At 40.1% G+C, this 26056-nt stretch overlaps 1 protein-coding gene across 2 annotated transcripts; it reads left to right on the forward strand.

The window, feature by feature from the left end:
- LOC137850473 (probable G-protein coupled receptor 141) lies at window positions 1-26056 on the forward strand. 2 transcript variants are annotated; one of them, XM_068670459.1, is made up of 6 exons: window positions 1-124; window positions 6915-7011; window positions 8681-8851; window positions 15453-21623; window positions 21927-22820; window positions 24082-26056. In XM_068670459.1, exon 4 carries the CDS (start codon window positions 15456-15458, stop codon window positions 16398-16400), a length of 945 nt encoding a protein of 314 aa, XP_068526560.1. In that variant the 5' UTR covers window positions 1-124; window positions 6915-7011; window positions 8681-8851; window positions 15453-15455; the 3' UTR covers window positions 16401-21623; window positions 21927-22820; window positions 24082-26056. The 2 variants fall into 2 exon arrangements, with proteins under 2 accessions (XP_068526560.1, XP_068526559.1); XM_068670458.1 differs by having other exon boundaries at window positions 21927-26056.

Consider the following 26056-nt stretch of genomic DNA (forward strand, 5'->3'; position numbering starts at 1 on the left):
TGATATTTCAGGAAGCAGAAAGAGCTTGGTTGCAGTTGCAGTTCCTTAACAGCACTTCTTTGCAAAGTCAGTGAGTTGTGCAGAGTGACACAAGTCTCCTGCTGTCCTCACGGAGAGTCCACAGGTAAGTGCTGCAAAGGTACTCAGCAGAGGTACTGGAGGCAGATATGCAGAACAGAGGATTTTTTTCCCTTCACCTTAGAGAGGAGGATGGAAATGTTATTAAACTCAGATGAAAAGGCTGCAGATTTGGGTGAACTTTAATGGTTCTTTGTGAGGTAAGCTTCGGGAGGTAAGCTTAACGCTTTAAGCTGGGAGAAAAGCTGTAAGATCGAAGTTAAAAGTGCTCGGGTTTTTACTTTACTGCAGCAGTTGTGAACATCAGATTTTGTGCAATTTGTGGAAGCAAAGTAAAAGGCAGTTAAAAGTGCATTATGAGAGTCAGAGGTGAAGGAAGTGCATCCACGGTCCTTTTAAAATAGCATCTGCACTTCAAAAATCCTTCCCCAAAATTATTTTATTAAAAGAAAATGTAAGCCAGAAATACAAGACTAATACTACCGGTTTGGGTGGTCAATCTTTAAGCAAAGAACAAGAAGGAAATTTTTGCTTTTATTAGCTCTCTCAAAGATTATCTTTGATAATCTTTCATGAAGAGTCAAATTTACAAAATCACCTCAGGTGCTGAGAGTCCCAATGCCCCCTGACAATCAGGGGGCTGGCAGATCTGGCACCATTGTGGTGCTGTTGGACACCTTCCCTGATGATTTCAGACACGTAACTCAGCAAAAATGGCTGGTGCGTGGTTTAGTGGACGCTAAACCGTCCACTTCTTGACAGGCTTTGGGTGGCTGATTTAGCCACTGGTTATCTGCTCTGATACTGTTTTTTACATCACTGCCTTCCTGTTGCTCATTGTGTACAAGAGGCTATTAGGAGAGCAACAAAGGCATCATGGATGACAGTTTTTTTTTCATGTTATTGATGTTAAAGATCTTTCTCTTGTTAGCTAGGAAAAGCAACTGAGTGCCCTTCCCAGTGATCAGGGAAAAGAAAAGCATGAACTGAGGTGACATGGATAAATCAGACAAGGCAGAGCTGTGGCTGGAGGGTAGAGAAATGTAATCGGAAGGTACACCAGTAAAAATGACCTGTGTCACCAGATGTACACAGGTGTACGCATATATTATTCAGATAGTTTCTGTTTGGACTTTGGAACTTTTCTGGGTGACCGTATATAAAGTAGGTTGTTTTTACTTCTCTAGATAAAAAGCAATAGCAGCTTTTTTTCTCACCTTATTGTCAACCCACAGCTCCATGCCCCTTCCTGATAAGAAGACATGGAGTAGCAAGTTTGTTTTTTCACCTTTGAACTGTATCTTTGCAATTCTCATCTTTGTGCCAACATTATCAGCTGAAGTATGCAAACAACCTACAGTAGGTAAAACTAGGCTGTAAACTTTGAAGGTACCACATAACGCCTCAATAACTTGCTTCTGTCCAGGAGCTTCTCACTACATAAGAGCTTAAATCTCCCTGGTGTTCTTAGAACACACAGAAAGGCATCACCCCTTTGAATATGCTGCATATGTTTGGCCCCAAAAACATCTAGAGTCTGAGAAGATTTTTCTTGCCATTTTGTAAGTGAAAAAGACACTTTAATGAAAATGCCACTAACCAGACAAAATAGTTGGAATTCTGTTCTGTTATGTTCTTGAGGATATAAGAAAATATTAGCAGTAAGTAGCACTGTTTGAAGTAAATTTTGAGGTCAATGGCTATCAAATGATGAAGAAATTGGTGTAAAAATTGTTTCTTTAGGAGAAAAGTATCTACCAACCTACAAAGAGCATTGTCTTTAGTTGCCATTATAATGATGCCTTCCGCAATGAATCAATTTGCTAAGTAGCTGAGGAGAGATCCGTGGACATCACCTGCTTTGAATTTAGCAAGATCTTTGACCTGCTCATCCTCAGTATCCAGTTGTCAGGCTGGCAATATATGAACTGGGCAGACTGACCATGAGTTAGGTAGAGAACTGGCTAAACTGCCAAGCGGAAAGTTTGGTGGTTAATGGCTGGTGGTTAACCAAGAGCCAGTCACAAGTGGAGTTCCTTAGGAGTCAGTTCTGAAAATATTCAATAGCTTTATAAAAACTCAGGATTGACAGGTCTGAGTGCATCCTCAGCACGTTTGAAGATGACACCAAGTTGGAAGCTGAAAGATGCTGAAAGAAAGGAACACCAAACAGAGAGATTGTGACAGGCTGGAAGGTTGGGCCAACAAGAACAGCATGAGGGTTAACAACGATAAATGTTAAATCCCACACCTGGGACACACTAGTCCCATGTAGCAGTTTTGGGAAAGCAGGGTGTTTGACTGACTGGGGTGCGACCTGGAGGGTCCTGGTGCATGGGAACCTGCACGTGTGCCAGCAGTATGCCCTCACCTATGAAGGGAAACCTTGTTGTGCTGCATCAACAAGGGTACAGCTAGCAGTCAAGGGTGTGATTATTCCACTCCAATTAGCACCTGTCTGGCTGTGCCTGGGATACTGTGTCCAGGTTTGGTCCCCCTGGTTCAAGACAAACACTGAAACATTGGAAGTGGTGGAATCTCCCTTGCTGGAAATAGTTAATGCTTGGTTTGATGGGATTCTGGATAACCTGGCCTAAGGCACTGCTTTCAGCAGGTGGTTTGACTGTAAAATTTCCAGAGGTCCCTGCCAACCTGGATGTTTTTATGACAGCCCCAACAGACACAAACTGGGAAGTGCACAAAACTAGCTTTGAAGGACCTAACAGAAGCATTGAAAATACTAATGCCTCTAGGTCTGGAAAACTGGAATAAATTAGACCAGAGGGAGCATCATACCAACACAGACCTATCATCAACTCCCTGTTTAAAGCTAGCTTAGATACTTCTGCATTATGAACATACCTCAGATTCACATGGAAACATGCACATCTTCTTTTGACAATGCAATACTGAACAATTGAATGAATTCTACCCTTCTGCCCCTAAAAAATCATGCTCAGAATGCTTCTGAATCTGGAAAAAAAAAATCAGGGAAATATAGTTCAAAAAAGCATAATAAAATATAATGTTGGAACCCCTTAAAAGATTAATTGACTTCTTTCTAACCAAGAAGAGCTCTCTGACACACAGCTGAAATTAAGGTAATGTGAGGATAATCTTAGGGGTAGGAAGAGAATGATCACCAGATGAGCTCAGATGTCCAGTAACTTCTCAAGGGGAACATGAATCTGAAAATAAAGTGGAGATAGTTCATGGTGCAGAATTCATTATTTTATTGTAAGCTCACGAAACAGAATGAAATCTTCCTTCCTAAGGAAAATTAAGTGGAAACAGGTTTCAGCCAAAGTAAGATAGACATAAAGGAAAATCTGCAGTGGACACTTAATAGGCATTGTTTTATCTGCACTTTTGTGTTAATGATACTTTACAGTGAATGGTGAGATCTCTCACTGTGAGAGCTGTGGAAGTCATTGAATCACTTCCAGTAATGATCCTGATTTGATGATGCACAGAGAAAAAAAGCTAGCAATGGAAATCTCTCCTCAGTGAGTTGATGCTTCTTATTTCCAATTCAGTAGCACAATTAAACACATTAACTATGTGCTTTATTTTCCTAATCTCATTGAATCCTTAACACCACTGAAATCAACAGGAAAACTATTTTTGGGATATCTACAAACTACCTGACTTGAGAATAAGTTACAGTGGGGCTAATGAAGTCTGTTGTTATGTCCAATCTAACAGATACTGTTGAGGATCAGAGATCATATCTGCACAGGCAACACAAACTGCTGTACCAACTTAGATTGATGCTATTTGAGCCTTCTTTCCACCATGTTCCACTGACTCGAGATGGAAGATGGATTTTACTTTTTTTTTTCTTTTTTTTTTTTTTTTTCGTATGTCTATTTAGTAGGGCTCTTCATATCATAGAGGAATGTCCTTCAGCAAGCAAAAATCTATAAAGTACTTATAGCAAATAAACTGGATGAAATGAAAAGAAGAAAGTTAGGCGGGGAAATTAATTGATAATTCAGTGATTTTGCTTCTTCTCACAGAGAGGTCTAAAGAACAACCAAGGGCAGGAGCCCAGTGGCATGGTGCTCTGTGCAACATCACAGGGCAAACCATGCTCTGCACAGCTCCAAAACCAAATAAACAGATTGAAGCAGGAACTGTGTGACATGATTTAGGTGTTCCTGCTCCAGCAGGCAGATTGGACTAGATGATCTTTAAAGGTCCCTTCCAATCCCCAATATTCTGTGATTCTATGATTCTGTGAACTGTCATCATGGTAAGACAGCATTATGGCCACGAGCAGCATGCCCCAGGATTTTCTGGTGAGTCTTGTGTCAATGAAACAGGGAAAGAGGCTAAGAGACAAGCTGACAGTGGGCTGAAGGGCAGATATGGGTACTGCTCCACCAGCCAGACACACAGCCTTTACTCTAGTTGTTTCTACAGCTGCTCCTGACTGGTCTCTAGCTGTGTCCTTAAGAATTTCAGCAGTACATCAAATAGGCAAAAATCTTAAAAAATGACTCAGTAATGTGCTTACTCCTAACACAATTAGCTTCACATTTCAGCAGATACACTGAAGATCTTTATCTAACACAAATGCTTGTCATTAGTTCAGCACAGAATCCTCCAGATTTAGCAGTAAAACGAGCCATTTCAGCCCAAACAATTTGATGTAATAGAGCAGTCGTATGCTTATAGTGCTTCATTTCATTATGCATTCTTTAGCTTTGCTGGTCAGGAAAGGCTCTTGCAAATCAATATACTTTTTGAATGCAATGCAGAACATTTCTCTTACAGTAAATTCCTCATTTCTGAAAAAGATATCAGGAACCCTGAATTCCAGGCTTCTGTCTTACCCAGCTGTAGTACCAAAGTCATGTATTTCATTATGCCTATGGTGATGTAGGGAAGTATTTCAGCATCAAAGTAGAAGTACTGGCAATAAGCTTTGCTTTCTGTACTTCTATGCAGACAATCTAGGCTAATGTAGGGAGGTGTATTCCTCTGCCAACATGAAAAACACATTTTAGCATACCAAATTTCATAAATATTTGGATGTATATATGCAGCAGGAAAGTGATCACTACTAAAATGTTTTTTTTTTTTTTCCCTGCATTTGGTAATGTATCTGCGGTCAGAAATCAAATGAAATATGAAATAGAAGATCTGAGAAAAAAATAGCATTAGCAATTTCAGTAAATATTTTGAGGATGATTAGCAATACACTTGTGCTGTACATTAAAAAAAATATTATTTAAAACATGCTACCTGCCTCATTAGGCAGTTAGTGAGAGGCTAGCACATAGTTCAAACAAATTTTAGGATCAGTACTGTCTTTTCAGGTGAAGGGAATGTCTTTTTCTTCTCAGAAGAGTATATATGCACATACTATTTGCACAGTAGTGCATATATGATTTCATTCTCTGCAGTTTAATGCCATCCTTATGGCAGGAGCAATGCATCTCCTTGTCAATCAGCTCCTCCCTCCATTTTTTTTTTCATCCTGGTGAGAACAAGCTCTGATAACAAATGAGTAGCTGTGCTGGATTACTGATGAAAGGCATATCTCCAGAAAAAACTACTGACAAGCCAGAGATGTGAACTAGTAAAATCCTGCAGTACAAGATAATATTAAAGCTGCTGACAGACTGCTGGAAACATGTCGTTGTTAAAAATAAAGAAGATACCTTCTCAAAAGGTCCCTTTAGACTGAAGTCTGCACAGATAGCTTTTGCATGTGGTTCTGATGGCTCATATCTTCTTCAGTAATAAACACTGAGGCCAAAGCAGCATGCCATCAGAAAGCATAAGCATGTAAGGAGAAAATAAGGCAAATTATTAGCTTTAGAACAGTTGTTTTCTAGATTCAAGATCCACACACCTCCTTCCCCTATTGAAGAAGAAGTGCAACAGATTTTTATGTGGATTTAGGGTTTTGTTTGTTTGTTTGTCTGCAGTACTCCTCTACTGAAAGATTTGGGATAGGGAAAGATCTTAATAGAAATCAGAGGCAGTTTCATTGATACACTATTCTTCAACAAGGAATGAGGTGAATTTTGTTGCTTGTAAAGAAGGGAAAGGTAGGGATACAAACAGAGGGGGAAACAGCCTTTATTTACATCACTCTGGCTCAGGTATTTTAAAGTGGATTTCTTTTGAGTAACAATGCCCAGGGATAGTAAATTGCAAAATGTTTTGTTTTGTTTTGTTTCTAAGTTAGAAAAGGGAACTAGGAGGAGGCCTCCAGATATATTTCCACTTTTCAGAGGAGCTTGAATTTATATCTCTGCTGTGCAAAGATGTGTGAAATGAGGAATTACAAGTCACATTTTTCTCCCTATATGTTTTGCAAAATTTTTTTCAGATGTGTCACAAGCAGTATTTCTCTCTTGTAGGATGCTTTACACCACCTGGGTGACAGCTGTAAATCACAACCACTTCAGAACCCAGATAGAGACATTTTAAGAAACCTATTACCCATAAAATGTTTCTGGCTGATACTGATACTGAACATTTCTCCTTTCATGGATAATTATTATCTTTCTATGCAGGTGCTTCAAATAGTAAGGCCCTTTAGAAATATGAGTAAAAAATATAACTTTTTTAGTAACAACTAAAAGTTACTCTAACTACGTACTAACTTTCAGCTATTCATATTAACAGCTGATCTTTTGCTTACTGATAAATTGCAATTAACCTGTCACAATTACAACTTCATGACTGATTCAAACAGCCTTACAAACTAGGACCTGGTCCATAGCTGGCACTGGGAAGGGATCTGAGGTCTGGGCTTTGAGTAAGGGAAACAGAATGTAGCAGAAGATGCTCTCTCTGTGTTTCATCCTTTTTCCTAGGAAGCAGACACTGCCGTTGCTTGAGGACACTGCTCTGACTCCATCCTACGAAAAGGTGTGAGGAGTAGGACCATGCTTGGTGTTTGTCAGTCCACAGGTACATTTATCAAAACCAGTTCTTCAACAGTCAAACATACATGGCAATGTATGTATGTATATTCCCCAGCTCATGAGAGAAGGTAGATCAAAATCAGATCAGCTATCAAGAAATTGAACTTTGTTTCATCTGACCAACGCCCTGATCTCTCTACTGTGGGATTTTGGAAGGTGGTTTCAGAGGAAACTGTCTTCATGTTGTAGTTGGCTGATTTATATTCAGACATAAATCAAAGGGAAAATTGAAAAAGCAGGGCCTTGATCTGCTGTCCCACCAGACTCCATCAGAGGTGCCATCAGTAAAAGTGGAACTGGGCTGTATTTAAATTATATGTTAGAGATGACAGTCAGGCTCATGGCTTATTATAGGACTAGTAAACCACTACGGGACTATGCCTCAGTTGATATAAGCAGGTTTATATTTATTAATGTAACAGAAGGTGAAGTACTGGCTTTGAATATATACAGAGACAAAAGAGGCTAGAAACCAAGTATTGAAGACCTGTTTCTTCTATAAATGCCAATGTAAAAGAAAGCATTATAATTTGCTATTTCTAAAGAGGTTTTTAGCTAGCAGAAGTCTGATCAATTGTCCAGCAAAGTTGATTTATACCAGCATTTTGGATAATATTTTGAAACTAATATTTTGTTCCACTTCTGAAGTAGCACTTCAAATCCTTGAGTTCTGGCACAATAAATGCAGAAAATCAAAACACCTGTGTTGCCATGGTTATTCTATGTACATCTCCAAGTTCAGAACAGCTGAAAAAATCACTGACAGTGTGTATTACGTCTGAGCATAAAAGACATAGTTTTCATTTCTCAAGGACCTTTCACATAATTCAGAGTAAAGGAGTCTTGATGCTACTCTGATCTCATAACAAGTAGTCCTTGAAAACTGGGACAGGTTCTCAACTATTATTAAGCAGCCTTGACCCATAAAACTGTTGCTATAATGCAAATTTAAACTAGGTGAAGGTCTCATATAGGTGATATAATGGGACTATGCAAACATGCTGTTTGTCATTCTTCTTTAAGATTTTGGGTTATTGCTCAAACCCTCCAAAATTACTCAAGACTTATGAAATATGTACATTTCCAGCACCTGTGTTTAAATTCAGCTGATCTGTCACCAGCTTAGTATGTTACTGGTGAAAATCTAAACATAGCAGTCTGAATTCTATTCTCTGAATCACAGTTAGAGAAACATATTCCAGAGACACTATTGCTAAATCTTGGACAAAATTACATCAAATCTAGCAAGGAAAATGAATTGCAATTATGTGAATTAAACTTTTTATATCTATCTATAACTTGACACTAACTTCAGCTCAGAGACAAACAAAGATAATAAGGATGTCTGTCCCAGAGCAAACTGGTATTTCATATTTATTTTCAGTTTGATTTAGGAAAAGAACTGTAATTTTTTTTGCAGAATGCAAACATATGCAAAGAACTCAACATATAAATTCCTGTTTGTGATGACCACTTAGGAAACCAACACTGTTATGTATCAGCAATAATATATAACTGTATAAATATATTGTATGCATTAACTTACTATATTTATCAACAATATTATATAACATCCAAAAAGAATCATTAAGATGCTACCTACAAATTTTTGAGATATCTTACCACTATTAATTGGCCTGTATTTTTTTTTCTAGAACAAGACCTACAAGAACGCAAGACAACATGACTAACCTGAGAAAGAAGAGGACTTGATTTAAGGATATCTGGCATTGCCAGAGATGCTTCAACTTTTCAGCTGTAGCATGGGGAGAATGGTACATATGCCTTTTAACAGAGCTTTGAGATCAACTGAAGAAAGGTACTAGGTAAGAGCTAAGTATTATTGTTTTTGTCACTTTTTAATATTAACTCAATATCTCTTTTACTGTTAACCACCGTTAGAATTGTGAAATGCAAAAAGATGGTCTCCAACACATAGCAACCTGTTGTGAAGTACCACAGAACAGTATGTCCCTTATGTTTTTTAACAAAATGTGAAGCAATAGGATGTAGTCAGTTAAAATGTTCTTATGTAAGACTATATCTAAATGTTGAATGTTAATACCCTTGCTTTCAAAAGTATTGTACTCAAATATAACTGTGTCCTGGCAGAAATGAGGAAAGCCTGCAGGAGGGTAAAATTGTCCTTGCACAGACTCCTAACAGAGATTCAGTCCTGCAGTAAGTCATCTTTTACTATATGCATCACACAATAACCACCACTTCCAATGAGTTCTCAATGCTGACATGGCTAATATTTATTTACTAAAATCTCCTAGTTTCATTTTGCCAGCACTGCTCAGGTGTTGCAGTATCACCAAGTCCCAAGAGATCCAGATGCCGAACTACAGTCTTGGCAGACAGAAGGGTGGAGAAAAGGTGCTGGGCTATAGCATGCACTTTGTTTCACTGCTTTCACTTTGATGTCTAGACTTTAACCATATACATAGATATGGTTAATCCACACTTTGTCAGGTGCAATATAGATCATATTTTGCTCCTGTACTCCTGGGTTATCAAAACATTCTTTCAAATAATCCCTTCTACCCTGGGCAATAACCTTCCAAACAAGCATCTCTGTGGTCTGTGAGGCTTATGTATGTGTGTAGACTTGATTATTTTAAGCAGCAGAATATAGCTGCTCAGAAATGGGAAGCTTTGAAGACTTCCAAAGTCTAAGAAATTGCTGTAAATTAGGAGATCTTGTGTTAAATTCTCCAAAGACCTGTTATGATATCAGATGAGGGGTAGGGGATAGTAACATGCAAGTATAGTAACAGCCAAGGGAGCATTTCTTCTCCCCCTTCTTCCTTCACAAGGAATGCAACCAAAATCTTCCTGAGGTTGTGTGCTTATGGACAGCCCTGCCCTCCCATAGCTGAAGGCCCATGGTTGTTGCTTTGTCATGGGTTCAAAGAAAGAAGCAAGGCAATGGCACTATAAAATAGCGGGTGTTTTCCTTTTTGTTCTTTGAGCTTACATGAAGTGAAGAGCCAAGTAAATAACACTTGAAGAGTGGAGACAAACTCTAATGTGTATGTATACACAGAATGAACAAAAGACTTGGTTTGCAATGCTGTTAAAATGGGTTTGCATCTTCAAAAAAAGTATCAATTTTTCTAGTTGTTTTGTTATGAACTCCTTCTAAAGCTGTCCTGCACAACTATTTTCATCATTTGTGTTTGTAATTTTATTTTTGTGTAATTTTTGTGTTATTTTTATGTAATTTTATTTTATTTTTTTATCATTGCTTCAACCTTTTTTGTAATGCTATCCTGTAGCTCTGCACTGCCTCCTAAAAGTAGGAGTTAATTCTTTTGGTTTTCATCCATCTTTGAGCATGTGTTTGGTATCATCCAATACCTATGAAGACCAGAAGGTTACATTTGTTCTCTTCAGTATGATACAGCTTGAATAGTAAATCATTAGGAAGGTTCCACGGTTTCCATTTTTGTGTAAAAACAGTGAAAATATCAAACAAAAGAGGACTCAACATAGTTTTTCATCCCATTCAATCTTCAAGAGACTAAAAAGTAGTTTTATAATACCAATCTGATGACACAGTTACAGGACATAAGTAAATGAGTTAGAGGATGAGAATGAGTTAGAGGAATCACTAAATGTTGTTTGAAAAAAAAATCAGTATCTAAATACAGGGTAAATATACGTTTCATATTTAAATATATTATGTTTTACTTTAAGCAGACATTTATACTTCAAAATTCAAGTGTGTGTAGTAATTTTGAAATCAAGAGAATACTGCAGTTATTCTAGTGGCATTGCATACATTACCATAACATGGCATAGAAAGAGAGTAAATCGAAAAGCAATTACAATGCTCAACAGAAAGCAGCTCTGAGACTAAATGATGATGTTTATGAAACAAATGTACATTTTAAGTGGGTTTTTGTTAAATAATATTTGTCTTTTGTACTGCTACCAATGTAGTTTACTTTGATGCAGAGATATCAGTTTTGACAAACATTCTTTTTTCCATTTTATTAAGTCTGTCAAAAATAGAAATCTTTCATTTGAATTCAATTTTTTCCCCCTGCAAATTCAAATGAAACTCCTCAGTTGGCTGCATGCAGGCTGCAAATGCTTCTTATGCAGAACCCAACTGTCAGAACACATGAAAATCTGTGTGAAGCCTGCCAGTCCCTCAGCAGATATACAGGGGGATAAATTTTACAGACACTTGTTATACAGACAGTAGAGCTCACTGTTTGGCAGAGGTTGTAGAAGTGTAATCATTTTTGACAAATGTGATTAATTTATTTATTTTTGGATATGCTGATATAATGGTGATGTAACATAATGGTGACTGATGAACCTGCTTGGGAAAACATTGAGCAGTGAAGAGGACAAATCAGTGACAGACTGATTTGGATTAATAAGTCAGGAGCATTTTAGTACTTTGAAATGCAAAGTTGTTCATATAAGAAGAAAACAATAAGAGAATGATGTTGATGGCATGGAGGAGTTCAGGGAGGAGCCACAAGTATGACTGAGACAAAGAGAAGATAGCTATCTCTCACCTCTACTTTTCTCTAAGTATCTATTTAAAAAAATCTAAACATGAAAAAACTACTAAATATTGAGAAAAACAAAAAGCAAAACTTGAGAAAGGCTTTTGAATCCAAAGGAAAAATCATAAGCATGTATGATATCTGGAAGTTGAACTGGTACAAATTCTGTCTGGAAATATAGTTTGCCCATAATTTTTTTTGAAACAGTGGGATAATTGACAGTAGGATAAAAGAGAAATGATTTCCTAAAGGTCAGAAGAAATATGCTTTTACTGGGAAAATGCTGACAGACTGAGTCATATTTGTAAATGACATACTCTGTTTGACCAGGGTAGGCCAAGGAAGTTCTGTGGGCTGTGCTGTGCAGAAAGTAACAGGAAATGAAAGTAATGGCATTATCTGCCCTGAAAACTGATGGATCTTGAACACACATGAATCTTTTGGCTGATCATATTTCTGAAAGTACCCAGCATCTAGCCTCTTGGCAGTTTAACTCCTTTGTCAAATTAAAATGTAGCTGTTTTGGCAATGCCTCTGTGCCCTTGGCACCAGTAGATGTCTCTATAACGGCTATGGCATTCAAATAAAGTGGTTGCCCCTCATGACTGGTCAAAGCACAACAGAAATTAACCGAGAGACTTAATGCACAGGAAGAGCAAACCTTGCTCCAAAACTTGAGCAATATCACTGAACTGGCTGTGGCTAGAGGGGGAGGGGATAGGAAGGCACTGACATTTGGAGGAGAAAACCCCAAGCAGCGCTACAGGCTGGGAGATGAGTGGTTGGAAAGCTGCCTGGCAGAGAAGGACCTGGGAGTATTGGTAGATAGTTGGCTGAAAAGGAGACAGCAGTGTGCTCAGGTGGCCAAGAAGGCCAACCGCATCCTGGCTTGCATAAGAAACAGTGTGGCCAGCAGGGCTAGGGAAGTGATTGTCCCCCTGTACTCGGCTCTGGTGAGGCCACACCTCAAGTACTGTGTTCAGTTTTGGGCCCCTCACAACAAGAAGGACATTGAGGTGCTCAAGCGAGTCCAGAGAAGGGCAACAAAGCTGGTGAGGGGTCTGGAGAACAAGTCCCATGGGGAGTGGCTGAAGGAGCTGGGCTTGTTCAGCCTGGAGCAGAGGAGGCTCAGGGGCAACCTTATTGCACTCCGCAGGTACCTTAGAGGAGGCTGTAGAGAGGTGGGGGTTGGTCTATTCTCCCATGTGCCTGGTGACAGTTTGAGGGGGAACGGGGTAAAGTTGCACCAGGGGAGGTTTAAGTTGGATAATAGGAAGAACTTCTTTACTGAGAGGGTTGTGAGGCATTGGAATGGGCGGCCCAGGGAAGTGGTTGAGTCACCATCCCTGGAGGTATTTTGAAGACGTTTAGAGGTAGAGCTTAGTGATATGGTTTAGTGGAGGGCTTGTTAGTGTTAGGTCAGAGGCTGGACTCAATGATCTTGAGGTCTCTTCCAACCTAAATGATTCTGTGATTCTGTGAAATACTGGCCAAAGAATTTGTTGGTTGTAAAGCAGGTCAGTGGGCTGTAGCTATGTGAGTGTCAGCACAATAGGAAGCCTTATCTTACCAGAAAGCAGCATCTCCTCTGTGAAACATCCTGTGTCATCCAGAGTGTCAAACACTGTATCATCACACAATGACATTTCAGTTGGATGTCTGTAGTAGTGGCAAGCTGATAAGCTTATTTCCTATATAATATCTGCTGGTAACTTTTTTCTGAAGATTAAAGAAAATGAGATCTCCTGCAGAATCTTACAACAAAGGGACTTAGCAATGACTGTGGAATTCTGCAGAAGCCTGCATTTCAGTGTCTAGGTTGATTTTTTTGTAGACACAGATAGGTTTCTTGCTGTCCACCTAATAGGACTACATGAGGATAATATCAGTTATCTGACTTCTGCGTATGTTTTCCTTCCTGTCTCAGATCAAGTTTCATTGCTGGACTCTGAACAGTGACCATGAGAGGTCCTTTCTCTACAAGCACATCATTGCTGTGTGGCTGCTAACATGTACCTGCATTTGCAGCTTGTTGCTTTTAGGGCTGTGACACTTTTAAAACTTTAAATATGTATTTTAAATTAAAACAGTGTATTAATGCCACTTTTTAGGAACATCTTTTCAAATTAAAGTTTAACGGCTTGAGAAACCAATGAGTAGCTATTGCTAATGACTTCTGGCTTTCACAGTGTGAGGCTGAAACAAACACATCTCAGGAACGAGAACAAAACTGGAAGGAACTTCTATGGTTTCTGATGCAAGAACTGCAATGTGCCAATAAGCAGCATCTTTAAGAAGAAGCTCTTTCATTGCATGTCATTTTACTTCTCGTAATGCACTGCACTTAGTTATCCATGAAATTCAGAATGACTTTTTCAAACAGAAAAGGTCAGTATATACCAACAAACACCATATACTACTTAAGGTTCTGTTTATGTTGAATACGATAAAATATCTGAAGTCTTAGTTGCAGTAGGATAAACAGAGATTTTTCAAAGTGTAAAGAGATTTTGATTTCTGTAGTGGCAAATGCCTAGAAATACTGCTAAGGAACAATAAAAATATGAGACACATATCAGATATTAATGCCTCACTGTGAGCAAAAATGGTTTATAAAAATGTTACAGGTATTTCCTCTTTTCCACAAGAGAAAGAAATGCTAAACAACATTTTTCCCTCCCAACTTATTTATGAAAACAAGGTGAAATACCAGTCATACAAAGAGGTATAAATACAACTTTGTGAAGTTAATATCATTGTCATATTAAAATAAAAGATTTCAAAACCTCACCCAGGAAGAAAACCTTGTATTGCAGGATTCACAGGTGAAACGGAAGATATACTAGAGCCAGTTTTAAATGAGATTTTTCAGGTTGCATTAGCAGTATAACCAGGATAGTACAGACCCCAGAATTGTTCGTTTTTTCCAGCTTTCTTTCTGTGACTGTAGTGTGGACATCCTCTTGATACCTTCATAAATGCAAACAAGCTTCAGTATGACACCCCACCTGAACTTTTCTTCTCCCACATACTCTCATAATACTTAAAAATACTAACAGAAAATACATTTAGAATAATCAAAATTGTATTTAATCTCTCTTTGCAGAAGCATTATATTAAAAACATATGGCATATGTATTAAACTTTTCGCTAACTTTCAGTTAGCCTCCATCCGTTCCAGACAGGAAAGCTTATTTGCACTAACCCAAGATGGCCTTTTCTAGCATTTTCTAATATCCTATTTTGTAACACCCTGTCCCCACACATTAGAGTGAAAGGGCCCTGAGCACCGGGACAGCACTGCACATGCTGCTCAGGCTAGCAGGATCTGAGCAGAATCTCCACTGAGCCTAAGTATCCATGCTATTTAATCCATTACTCAGATGTCCTGTCCATGGAGAAGGAATTGACTGAAATGTGTGCAGAACCCAGCACACTGTAGCAGACAAAATTTGTAGCTTTGATAGAACAGCATATGGTTATTTTCTGGCTCTGGGAAGGGCAGATTTGTGCTTCAAATAAACAAATTGATGCATGAGTAGCAGAATTAAAACAGTATCTCTGATGTTTGCTGAAGAACAATGGAAATGATCATAAGTAAACACAGCTCAAAAACAAAATCATGATTTCTCTAAGAATCTTTTCTTTTCACCTACTACTAATTCATGCTTAAGGGTGTGGTAACATCTCAATTACTACAGCAGTTCCTCCTCCCAACCTTCTCAGCTTGGTTTCTATAGACTGGCAGATGTTTGAATAACCATTACAGCTTGTTCCATGTGTAAGAATCCACGTTTACTCGTTGAGTAAGAGCCAGAGGGAAAGCTCTGCTGGCATTTCAGACGGGCTCTGTACACTCGTACTCTTACCCAGTCTTTATGTATTCTTTCATTTTTAGAATATGTACAAGGAAGATTTCAGGAATATGACTGAAGAAAATATGGCTAACAATGGCTCCTCCTCTTCCTTCACCCACACGAACTCCATGAGTGCCATCCTGATTACTGTCTACTCAGTTGCCTTTGCTGGAGGTGGGATAGGGTCCATTGCAATGTCATTTGTGCTGGTCAAGATGAACACTCTGTCTGTGACCACTACAGCCATCGTTAACCTGGTTGTGGTGCATGGTCTCCTTCTCCTCACAGTGCCCTTCCGCCTGCACTACTATGTCAACAAGGAGTGGGTCTTCCAGATGCCATTCTGCAAAATGGTGAGTGCTATGGTGCACCTCCACATGTACCTGACCTTCCTATTCTACGTGATTACTCTGGTGATACGGTGGCTGATCTTTTTTCAATGGAAGGATAAGGTAGAGTTTTATAGGAAGCTGCATGCCATTGCCGCAAGCATTGCCGTGTGGATCTTCGTCATTGTCTTTGTGGTGCCACTCTTCTGCATTGAGTATGGACGCTCAGGGACATATGATAATAAAACATGCTTTAAGTTCCACAAAGAGCTACAGCAGGACAGTGTGAAAATCCTGAACTACCTAGTAATTGTGGCCGTCGCCTGTATTACTTGTATTCTCTTGAGCTTGCAGATTTTCATTCTGATAAAAGTGTCAAGAAAATTCTCCACCTCCCTCTGGTCACACCAAGAGTTCTGGGCCCAGGTGAAAAACTTGATTTTCATCTGTGTCATCATAATTTGCTTCCTTCCCTATCATCTCTTTAGGGCCTACTACATACGGCATGTGAATGACTATGAACAGTTAGAAAGCTACAATGAAGTTTTTTTAAGTCTGACTGCACTCAGCTGCCTGGATCTGCTGTCATTTGTGCTGAGCGGAAGCCGCCTCTTCAAGCAAAATGTGGCTGTGCTTCGAAGCAGGTTGCCTTGCTGCTAGCACCAACCACCTGCAGCACACAGACTGGTGGAGCATGGTGCTGGACAGATGAAGCAAACCCACTTCCCAGAAAGTCGTGGTGGGCCCTGGAAACAACATAACACACTCATGCAGGGCTCTGCACATCTCCTCCCCCCCAAAAATGGGGTGATCCACCACCCGCATCTCAGCTTGTAAACTGGAGGTCTGCCTCTGGGATCTCCTCACAGTGATACCTAGCAAGTTGTGGATACACCTTGAGGAGTGGGGAGAAATGGCATGAGCCCATGGCTTACAGATTTTCCTTCTTTTAGATCAAGCTTTGTGAAATCTGAGGCACTAGAATGAGACTTAAGAGAACTCGCAAAGTATGTAGAAACACACACACACACACACACAAAGTTTTTCTAGGGAATTAAGGACTGCATTTTTGAAATTCAAAGATCTATATTGTTTTCCACATACATTTCTTATTTATTGCCTGCAAGCATAAAATATCGGTGAAACTTCTTTCTGCTTCTTTCTACTTCAACATCTCTTGCTCATCAGACAGCAATAAAATAACGATTGGTATATCTTGCTGTACCTGTATGATCTTACTGCCATGCTCATTGCTTTTGTCCCCAACAAAGAGCAATGTCCAAGATGGTTCCCATCAGGAATCATCAGACAGGATCCCATCTCTTCCATATTCTTTCTTCCTCATCTTCCTTTCTGCTTCAGGCTCCACTATATCCCTTAGGAGGTTTGATTATGAGAAAGTATTTTCAGGTCAGAGACTGAGTACTGCTATATAACAACAAAAGTTGGAAACCACTGAAGTTCATAACACAAGAGATTTGTGGGGATACTCACATGGCCCACCCTTGACAAAGTGCCTGAACAACAGAGGGAAATGTGAGAGTTTACAGTGTATGTGAATTTGAGACAAAACTGTCTGAGAAAGTGTTTGCCCCAAAATAATTATGTTAAAACAAAGTAGACCACCAGCCAGATTAAACAGTAATTGAGGAACTACAGAGACATTTAAAACATGGAATGAATCAGTTTGAATGTGTAGTTCACTGACTGCCAGTTAATTATGTGTCATTAAAAAAGCAATAAATTTTTGGTTTAAAAGTACGTTAAGCAGTTTTACCCTGCAGCAGAAGACATGATTGGGATCAAAAGGTTATAGTAAGTGGAGTTATATCAGGGTGGTGGTCAGTCACTAGAGGGATTCCCCGGGGCTCCATTTTAGGGCCAGTTCTCTTCAATGCTTATGTAAATGATCTGGATGCAGGACATAGAATCATAGAATCATTTAGGTTGGAAAAGATCTCTGAGACAGTCAAATACAACTGTTAACCTAGCACTGCCAATTCTAGCACTAAACTATGTCCCTAAACAACACATCTACACATCTTTTGAACGCCTCCAGGGACGGTGACTCAATTACATGCCTGGGGAGCCTGTTACAATGCTTTACAACCCTTTCAGTGAAGAAAATTTTCCTAATATCCAACCTAAACCTCCACTGGTGCAAATTGAGGCTATTTCCTCTTGTCCTATTGCTTGTTGCTTCCCCTAAGCCTCCTTTTTCTCTAGGCTAAATAATTTAATGCATAATAGTTAATCTTATAGATGACACTAAATTATAAAGAGCTGTTGAATCCCTTAAGGGTAGAAAGGTCTTGCAGATCTTGAAAGATCTTGACAAACTGCAAAGATGGGTAGTCACCAGCCATATGAAGTTTGACAAGAGCAAGTACTGGACTTCGTACCTGGGATGGGGCAGCCTAGCTATACATATAAAATGGGCAATGAGAAGTTGAAAGCAGCCCCGTGGAAAGGGATTGAGGGGTTCTGGTCAACAGCAAAATGAACAGGAGTCATCAGTGTGCCCTGGCAGACAAAAGACACCTCACTTCAAGTACTGTGTGCAGGTTTGGGCACCACAATGTGAGGAAGGCCATCCACCATTAGAGAGTGTCCAAAGGAGGACTACAAAGATGGTGAAGGGTCTAAAGGGCAAAACATACGAAGAGAGCCTGAAGTCACTTAGTCTGTTCAGTCCAGAGTAGAGCAGGCTGAGGGGAGGCCTCATGGCGGCCTGCAGCTCCCTCGGGAGGGGAGCAGAGGGGCAGACGCTGAGCTTTGCTCTCTGGGGACAGCGACAGGACCCAAGGGGACGGCATGGAACTGGGGCAGGGGAGTGTCAGGCTGGGGGTTAGGGAAAGGTTCTGCACCCAGAGGGTGGTCAGGCACTGGAACGGAATCCCCAGGGAAGTGGTCACAGCACTGAGCCTGTCAGAGTTCAAGAAGTATTTGGACAACGCTCTCAGACATAGGGTTTGATTTTGGGGTGGTCCTGGTCAGAGCCAGGAGTTGTATTTGATGATCCCTGTGGGCCCCTTCCAACTCAGGAGATTCAGTTATTCTATGGTACATTTATATTTCCTCTTATAGCAACCTTGTTGGTGGATGGAAATGTCTTACATGCATTCTGTAGGCACTGCATACCTTTGTAACACTATATTACAACCCTTTTTTTTTTTTTTGCAATAAAGTTGTTAACACACAAAATATCTATTTGCTCAAAAAGTTAAATAAATAAAGTTTGAAAAATAAAACACATATTTTCAAACAGCACATCTTGACCATTGAGTTTAACTGATCTGGTTCATTAACGCGTTAAAATCACAAGTACTTTAATTCTTGTAAAAATGTACATGTTTGCAACACCCTGCACTATGGTATCACAGAAAAAAAGACAGACAGAGTTTTTATTTTTTTTTCCAAATAGAAATGGATACTAATAATATTAATGTTAATTTGTGATGCTAATGAGCAGAATTAAAGGGATATAATTCTATGCTTTGAGTTGGTGATACTACTTGGCATTAAGTCATGATTTCTATTGGACTATCTAGACAAACTTTACATCTGCCACTCATCTCACATTGTGAGTCTGGCAGAGAAAGCCTTCTCATGTCCAAAAAGAATGAAGTCTTGGTTAACACTGGCGGGAATTGCACTACCAGTTGGTGACGGAAGTGGTATTTCCAGCAAGGATGCTGACAGGGCCTGTGGGGAGGACTGAGTACTACTCCCTCCAGCCTCCCCCTGCTTTGCCCCTCAACAGCTTCTTGCTCTCTCCCACCCTCCTGGGCACCCTTCCTGCTCACTCTCCTTGCAGGAGCTGAGGAGGAACTGGAGATGCTGCTAAGCAATGCCATGGAAAAAATCTCTGAAAAGCTCCTAAAAACAAAAGCATAGACAAGGCCAGAGCAGCATCTGAAATGTAGCCAAGCAGCTCCTGTGAACAGTGATGGTGGAGGCAGTGGTGGGGAGTTGCAAATATGCAAAAGCCAGTCCACAGAAGACCAAAAAAAAAAAAAAAAAGAAAAAAAAAAGCTCTACTACAGAAGAACATTGAGGGCATAGGCCTTGGAAAAGGTGTTGGGGAAGAGGATAGGAAGGCAGAATATATGTATGTTTCTGCCAAACATAGACTGTGCCTCTGGACTTCATCTCATGTTGTTTATTGAATCCTTAATGTTGCCAAAAGTGCAACTCTCACTGACAGGAACAAACTTGACCTCCACTGCTCCGTAATCCCACTTCCACATTGCCAATCCATAGGGTTGGGATTCTTTGCATTGCTTTCAATTACATCTGTTCCCTCCCTAGTTCACCAGTGTGCCATGCAAAACCATGTTGATGCAAGGATAAACAAGGATAAGCTTGGGTTTTGCAGCAATGTTGGTTTGGGGTATTTGCCAAAATTTAGTCCTACTTTTCTCATCCCTCTTAGGCTCTGGATTTTTTCTTTCCAGGCAGTTTTTCACAGACCCACATCACCTGACATTTCCATTTCCATTTCCATTTCCATTTCCATTTCCATTTCCATTTCCATTTCCCTATGGTTCCAAGGACCAGGACATATTGGACTAGCAGTGCTGTCAGAGAAAGGGGGGATCTCCACAGCTGCAAGAGAAACAGTACTTTGTTTATACTCTCCCTGTAAGTAAACACTATAGATAGAGCTTGATTGGTGGCAAGGGCTGGTTTCAAAAGCCAAGGAATCATTAATAAAACACCAGTTTGAGCTCCCAGCCAGAAACTTCATGAAATGAAACTAAATTTTCGGTTACTTAGTAAGACAATTTTCTCCACCTGCAAACAGTTGCTTAATAAATAAGATTTTTTGTTGAAAAGAAAAATACCTATAAGGATAATATACATAATCCATTCCCTGAAGTATAACTGTATATATAATATATATATCTATAATGGAAATGGTGCTAGGCTCAGAGATGAGCAGTGTAACATGCAACTAACTGGGCGGCACAGCTCAAATCCACAGGCAACCCTATCTGCAGTGGTATCATGGTAAAGAAAGACTACCTGCCCAGCGCTGACAAGAGTTAAGACTAATGTTAACGTAGAAATTCAACAGTATGTCTGAATCCTTCATCTGAACTTGGGAAGCAGGACCCTGACTTCTGCCTCTACAGAAGGAATGGCACTGATGGAAAAGACCCCACAATGTCTAATCTATTTTAGAAGTCTGCAGCAGAGAGAAACACAACAATCTGACAAAGGCTGAGGCAGGGAAAATGTACTTGTGGTGGCATCGTGACCACTAACAAAGATGCAGAAGCACATGCTGTAAGAACTGCAGATAGCCCTTTGTCTTCCCAAAGCTTTTATTCAGAAGAGGTAAAGACTACAGAGATTTCACTAGTCAAGTGCTACAGAAGCATGGGAAAAAATAAGAAAATAAGAAAAGACAACAAAGAGTGTATTAGAATTGCTGGAAAATCCTATGGTGGACAATCTTGAATCATATCCTTGGAGAATGGGAGAGACTGTGTGTCTGGGAGCTGTGTATGGAGAAACATGAGTGTGTGAACTCCTGTCCTGGTTTCAGTTAGAATTAATTTTCTTCCTAGTAGCTGGTGGAATGCTGTGTTTTGGCTTAGGATGAGAAGAGTGCTGATAACACCCTGATGCTTTAATTGTTGCAGAGCAGTGCTTATACTAAGCGAAGGACATCTCAGCCTTTTGCTCTGTCCTGCCAACGGGCAGGCTGGGGGTGCAGTAAGAGCTGGGAGGGGACAGACCCAGGACAGGTGACCCAAACTAGCCAAAGGGGTATTCCATACCATCTGACGTCATGCTAAACAATATATAGGGTTGGCTAGCCGGGGGAAGGGGGCCGGACTGCTCGGGGTTAGGCTGGGCATCGGTCAGCGAGTGGTGAGCAATTGCATTGTGCATCACTTGTTTGTACATACTATTATTACTTTCGTATTATCACCATTGTATCATTATTATTATTATTGTTATTATTATTTTTGTTATTATTATTTTCCTGTCTTATTAAACTGTCTTTATCTCAACTCACGGGCTTCACTTTCCATTTCTCTCCCCCGTCCCAGAGAGGGAGGGGGGAGGGTGAGCAAACGGCTGCGTGGTGTTTAGCTGCCGGCCGGGTTAAACCACGACAACTTCACATGCATGGAGACAGACACCAACCTATTTTCCCTTCTTCTGTTGCAGTTCCCATCCTTTGCTATGGAAGGAGCAGTTGAATCAGTATCTATTCAGGACTGGAAATGTATCTCTACACTGGAAAAAAGCATTATGAAGTCTGACATAACAAAAAGAAGCCTGCAAGTTAAATTCAACTTGCAAGAATAAATTATCCCCAAAGTTAAATGGCCTTCAGAAGTTTAAGCCCAAATGACATGCAATCTGTATGTATTATGATGATACTGTGGAAGCAACTATTCTGAAAAAAAAAAAAAAAGACTGGAAATTTGTAGTTCCTTCATGAAATGACTGTTTCAGCAACTTATTACATTAAATGACTGAAGGTTTAATGCATGTCAGAAAATACTGGCTATTTTATTCCACTGTCCAACTCCATAATTTATTTGGCCATCATCTGAAATGCCTAATGGCCTCAAGATCATCGAGTCCAACCTCTGACCTAACACTAACAAGCCTTCCTACCCTTAAGCAGATTGACATACGCATCTAACTTGGTGTCATCTGTGAACTTACTGAGGGTGCACTCGATCCCCTCATCCAGATCACTAATAAAGATATTAAAGAGGACCAGCCCCAGTACCGAGCCCTGGAGAACGTCACTAGTGACTGGCCTCCAACTGGATTTGACTCCATTCACCACAACTCTTTGGGCCCAGCTATCCAGCCAGTTTTTAACCCAAAGAAGCATACGCCAGTCCAAGCCACAAGCAGACAGTTTCTTGAGGAGAATGCTGTGGGAAATGGTGTCAAAAGCCTTGCTGAAGTCAAGCTAGACCACATCCACAGCCTTTCCCTCATCTACCAAGTGCGTCACTTTGTCATAGAAGGAGATCAGGTTCGTCAAGCATGATCTGCCTTTCATAAATCCATGCTGACTGGGCCTGATCACCTAGTTGCCCTGTAAGTGCCGCATGATGACAATCAAGATAATCTGCTCCCTGAGTTTCCCTGGCACTGAGGTCAAACTAACAGGCCTATAGTTTCCCAGGTCTACCCTCCGGCCCTTCTTGTAGATGGGCGTCATGTTTAATAGCCGCCTGTCGACTGGGACCTCCCCCGATAGCCAGGACTGTTGATAGATGATGGTAAGCAGCTTGGCCAGCTGCTAGGCCAGTTCTCTCAGTATCCTCGAGTGGATCCCATCTGGCCCCATCGACGTGCGTACATCCAAGTGCTGTAGCAGGTCACCAACCATTTCCTGATGGATAGTGAGGGCCACATTCTGCTCCCCATCCCCTTCCACCAGTTCAGGGTACTGGGTATCCAGAGAGCAACTGATTTTGCAGCTAAATACTGAGGCAAAGAAGGCCTCATTTTATTCCACTGTCCAACTCCATACTTTATTTGACCATCACCTGAAATGCCTAATGGTTTCTAACATTTCATGAAATGACCATCCATATTGTTCTAGTAGGGAAGGTCAGGTGCTTCAAATATCAGTCTAGTGAAAGAAAATAATTAAAAACAGACGCAAATTTTACAAAGCATAAATGACCTCACAATAGTCTCTGTTATAGAAATCTGCATTTGTTCTGTGATTTATTGTGTATTTCTATATAGCATGGGGAAAAAATTAAACATAACTATTTCTATTGTCTTTTAAGCTAATAACTTTAAAAAGACAGAGATCAGACATTTTGCATAATACCTGCCTACTATTTTGTCATTTTGCAAAATAATTTAAAGTCATTTTGAGAAATGACTGAAGATTTTAGTCATTTTGCAGAATGACCGGCTTCATAATATGACTGTAGCAATTCGTCAGCAATTGGTGCAAGAACAGTTGTACATAAAAGGAGGTACTTGGATCAGATTCCTCTACTTGCTATGTTATACATTCTGAAGATGTCTCAGGACTTTGAAGTTAAATTTAAAGAACTTTACAAGAACCAACAGAAATGCTCAGAGTACATGATCCTGAAGACAGAGTATTATGTAATTGCTGTTGAAATAAAAAAGGCAAACCAAAATCCCAGGTCAAAGTCAAGACATGAATACTATCTGCTTTCAGAGTAAATATGGAGAATCCACCCTTTTTTTTTTCTTTCTCTCTCTTTTTTTTTTTTTTTTTTTTAACTCTAAGTGTATACATTGCTACTTTTTCCCCTTAAGTGATTCAGCTTTATGGCTAATGAAGAGTTTCCTTTTTCCCTCATTTCAGATATGAAATTCTATAATGTGGAGACACTGAGAAACTGATTAAGAGAAGGCAGACAAAAGAGGAATCTCCCACATATTTTGTGAGCATTAAGGATATGTATGATAACATTAAAAAAGTACATATGGCAACTGGCCATGGTGGCCACATTCATGTCGTAAAACACTTGTCATCTAACTATGCAAACATCACTAGAGATGCCACTGAGCTCTTCAAATCCTTCTGTACAGTCTGCCAGGAAAAAAGAAGGTAGCATTTGGCTGAACAGCTTGCTGGCCAGTCCCTTCTGAACAAGGAACACTTAGCATGGGGGCAAATTGACATTATTGATGTGCAGTCAATGTCTCTAAGCAGCTTGAAGTGGATAATGATGCACCAGGACTGTGTCACCAAATTTTGTGTTCTCTGTCCACTTACATGAAAAAATAGAGCTGAGCTGATTCTACAGTTTCTTGACATCTTTCTCATTTTTGGAGCACTTGTTGTGAGGGTCATGGTGGAATTGAATTCGTTACTGAAGTCATGCAAGAACTGAAATATTTGTGGCTTCAGCTCAGCTTGGTGCATGGAGAAACAGGACACTCAAAGTCAAGAGCTGGTAGAGCATTCAAATGGCAATATTAAGGAAGTGCTCATGGAGTGGATGGCAGACAATAATTCATGAAACTGGTCTATGGGAATTCACTTTATGTGGTCTGCTAAGATTCTGCTCACCACTCAGGAATAAACTGTTCACCATATTCAGCTCTGTCTGGAGCAGATCCTGGGTTTGGGATCATGTCGACCTCTCTTCCATTTGATATCATCAACTGCCTAAATGCTGAGGAGAGCCTGGTCTCTGTGCTGACTTGCTGTGCTTCATCACTCATCCCAAGAGCCCAGGCAGCTCCAGAGCACCCCACTGGTACTGAGGCTGTAATAGAGCCTGCACCCTGGCCTCCATTAGAAGAAATCCATTCACAACCTCTGAAATCTCCACTCACAGAGACCTTACAGACGTGTAGCCTTTTGCCAACAGAGTCCATGGCTAGTGCACAACCACTAGCTACCCCAGCCTGCAAAGCCGACCTCTGGTTTCAGCAGCAGGGCAAAGGAGCACAGGCAGGCCAGGCTGGCCAGGTGGAACAAGGCGGGCCAGCACCCACGAAAAGAGCTTGTGGCCACCTTCCAGCTGGCAACAAGGGAGCCAGTGTGACCGTCTCCTAGACTGTCCAAAGGACCAACAAGCAAACCAACTGAAATGTTACAGAGCAGAATAGATGCATCAACAGCCCTCCTCACAAATGTATCAATCATGAAAATAAGTGTTAGCTCAGTGAGAAAAAATATTGTGCTTCTAACCAAAGCTTACATTTTGAGGTTATGTTGCTTTTAAACATTTCATATGTGCAAATTAATGTGTTAAGATATTTTTCCAAAATCAACTTAAAAAATGAGAAATAATAATAGTTCACTAACTTACAAGCCTGGAGGAGAGAAAGGGGGAGAGAGAAGGAAGCTATTGTTTTCTTTGGTGGAAAAAGGAACAACCTCAGCCTACCAACAAAAAGTCCCTCTTCAACCTTATCACTGATTACTGTTACAAGATAACAGATAATCATGATATTGTTTATGTCATCCTGCCATAATGAAGGAACCAGAAACTGATACAGTTTGTTTTTGTATTGACTTTATTCTAAATGTATTGTACTACATGAATTTAATTCCATTAGGGAGCAGAGTTAATTAGCGTAGCTGCTCCTCATTACTAATGTAACCCATATATATGCACAGTCTCGTTAGCTCTGTTGTATCTCCTCTGTATGCAACCTTGAAATAAATAAAGAGGCAATTTACCACAGCACTGTTCTGATATTCAAGAACATGCTCCATTCAGGGCTGCTGAAAGGATATTGTACCCTTTTGTGCATTTTGTTTTGCCACAACAGTAATCAACCTGCAAAATCAGTCACAAAATAATAAAGAAAAAATAATGACA

This window comes from Anas acuta, chromosome 2 (assembly GCF_963932015.1).
Source record: "Anas acuta chromosome 2, bAnaAcu1.1, whole genome shotgun sequence".
NCBI classification, from domain to species: domain Eukaryota; kingdom Metazoa; phylum Chordata; class Aves; order Anseriformes; family Anatidae; genus Anas; species Anas acuta.

Bases quoted from the DNA above. Each gene is read 5' to 3' on its own strand.
- LOC137850473 (XM_068670458.1), top strand. From the start codon at position 15,456: ATGTACAAGGAAGATTTCAGGAATATGACTGAAGAAAATATGGCTAAC.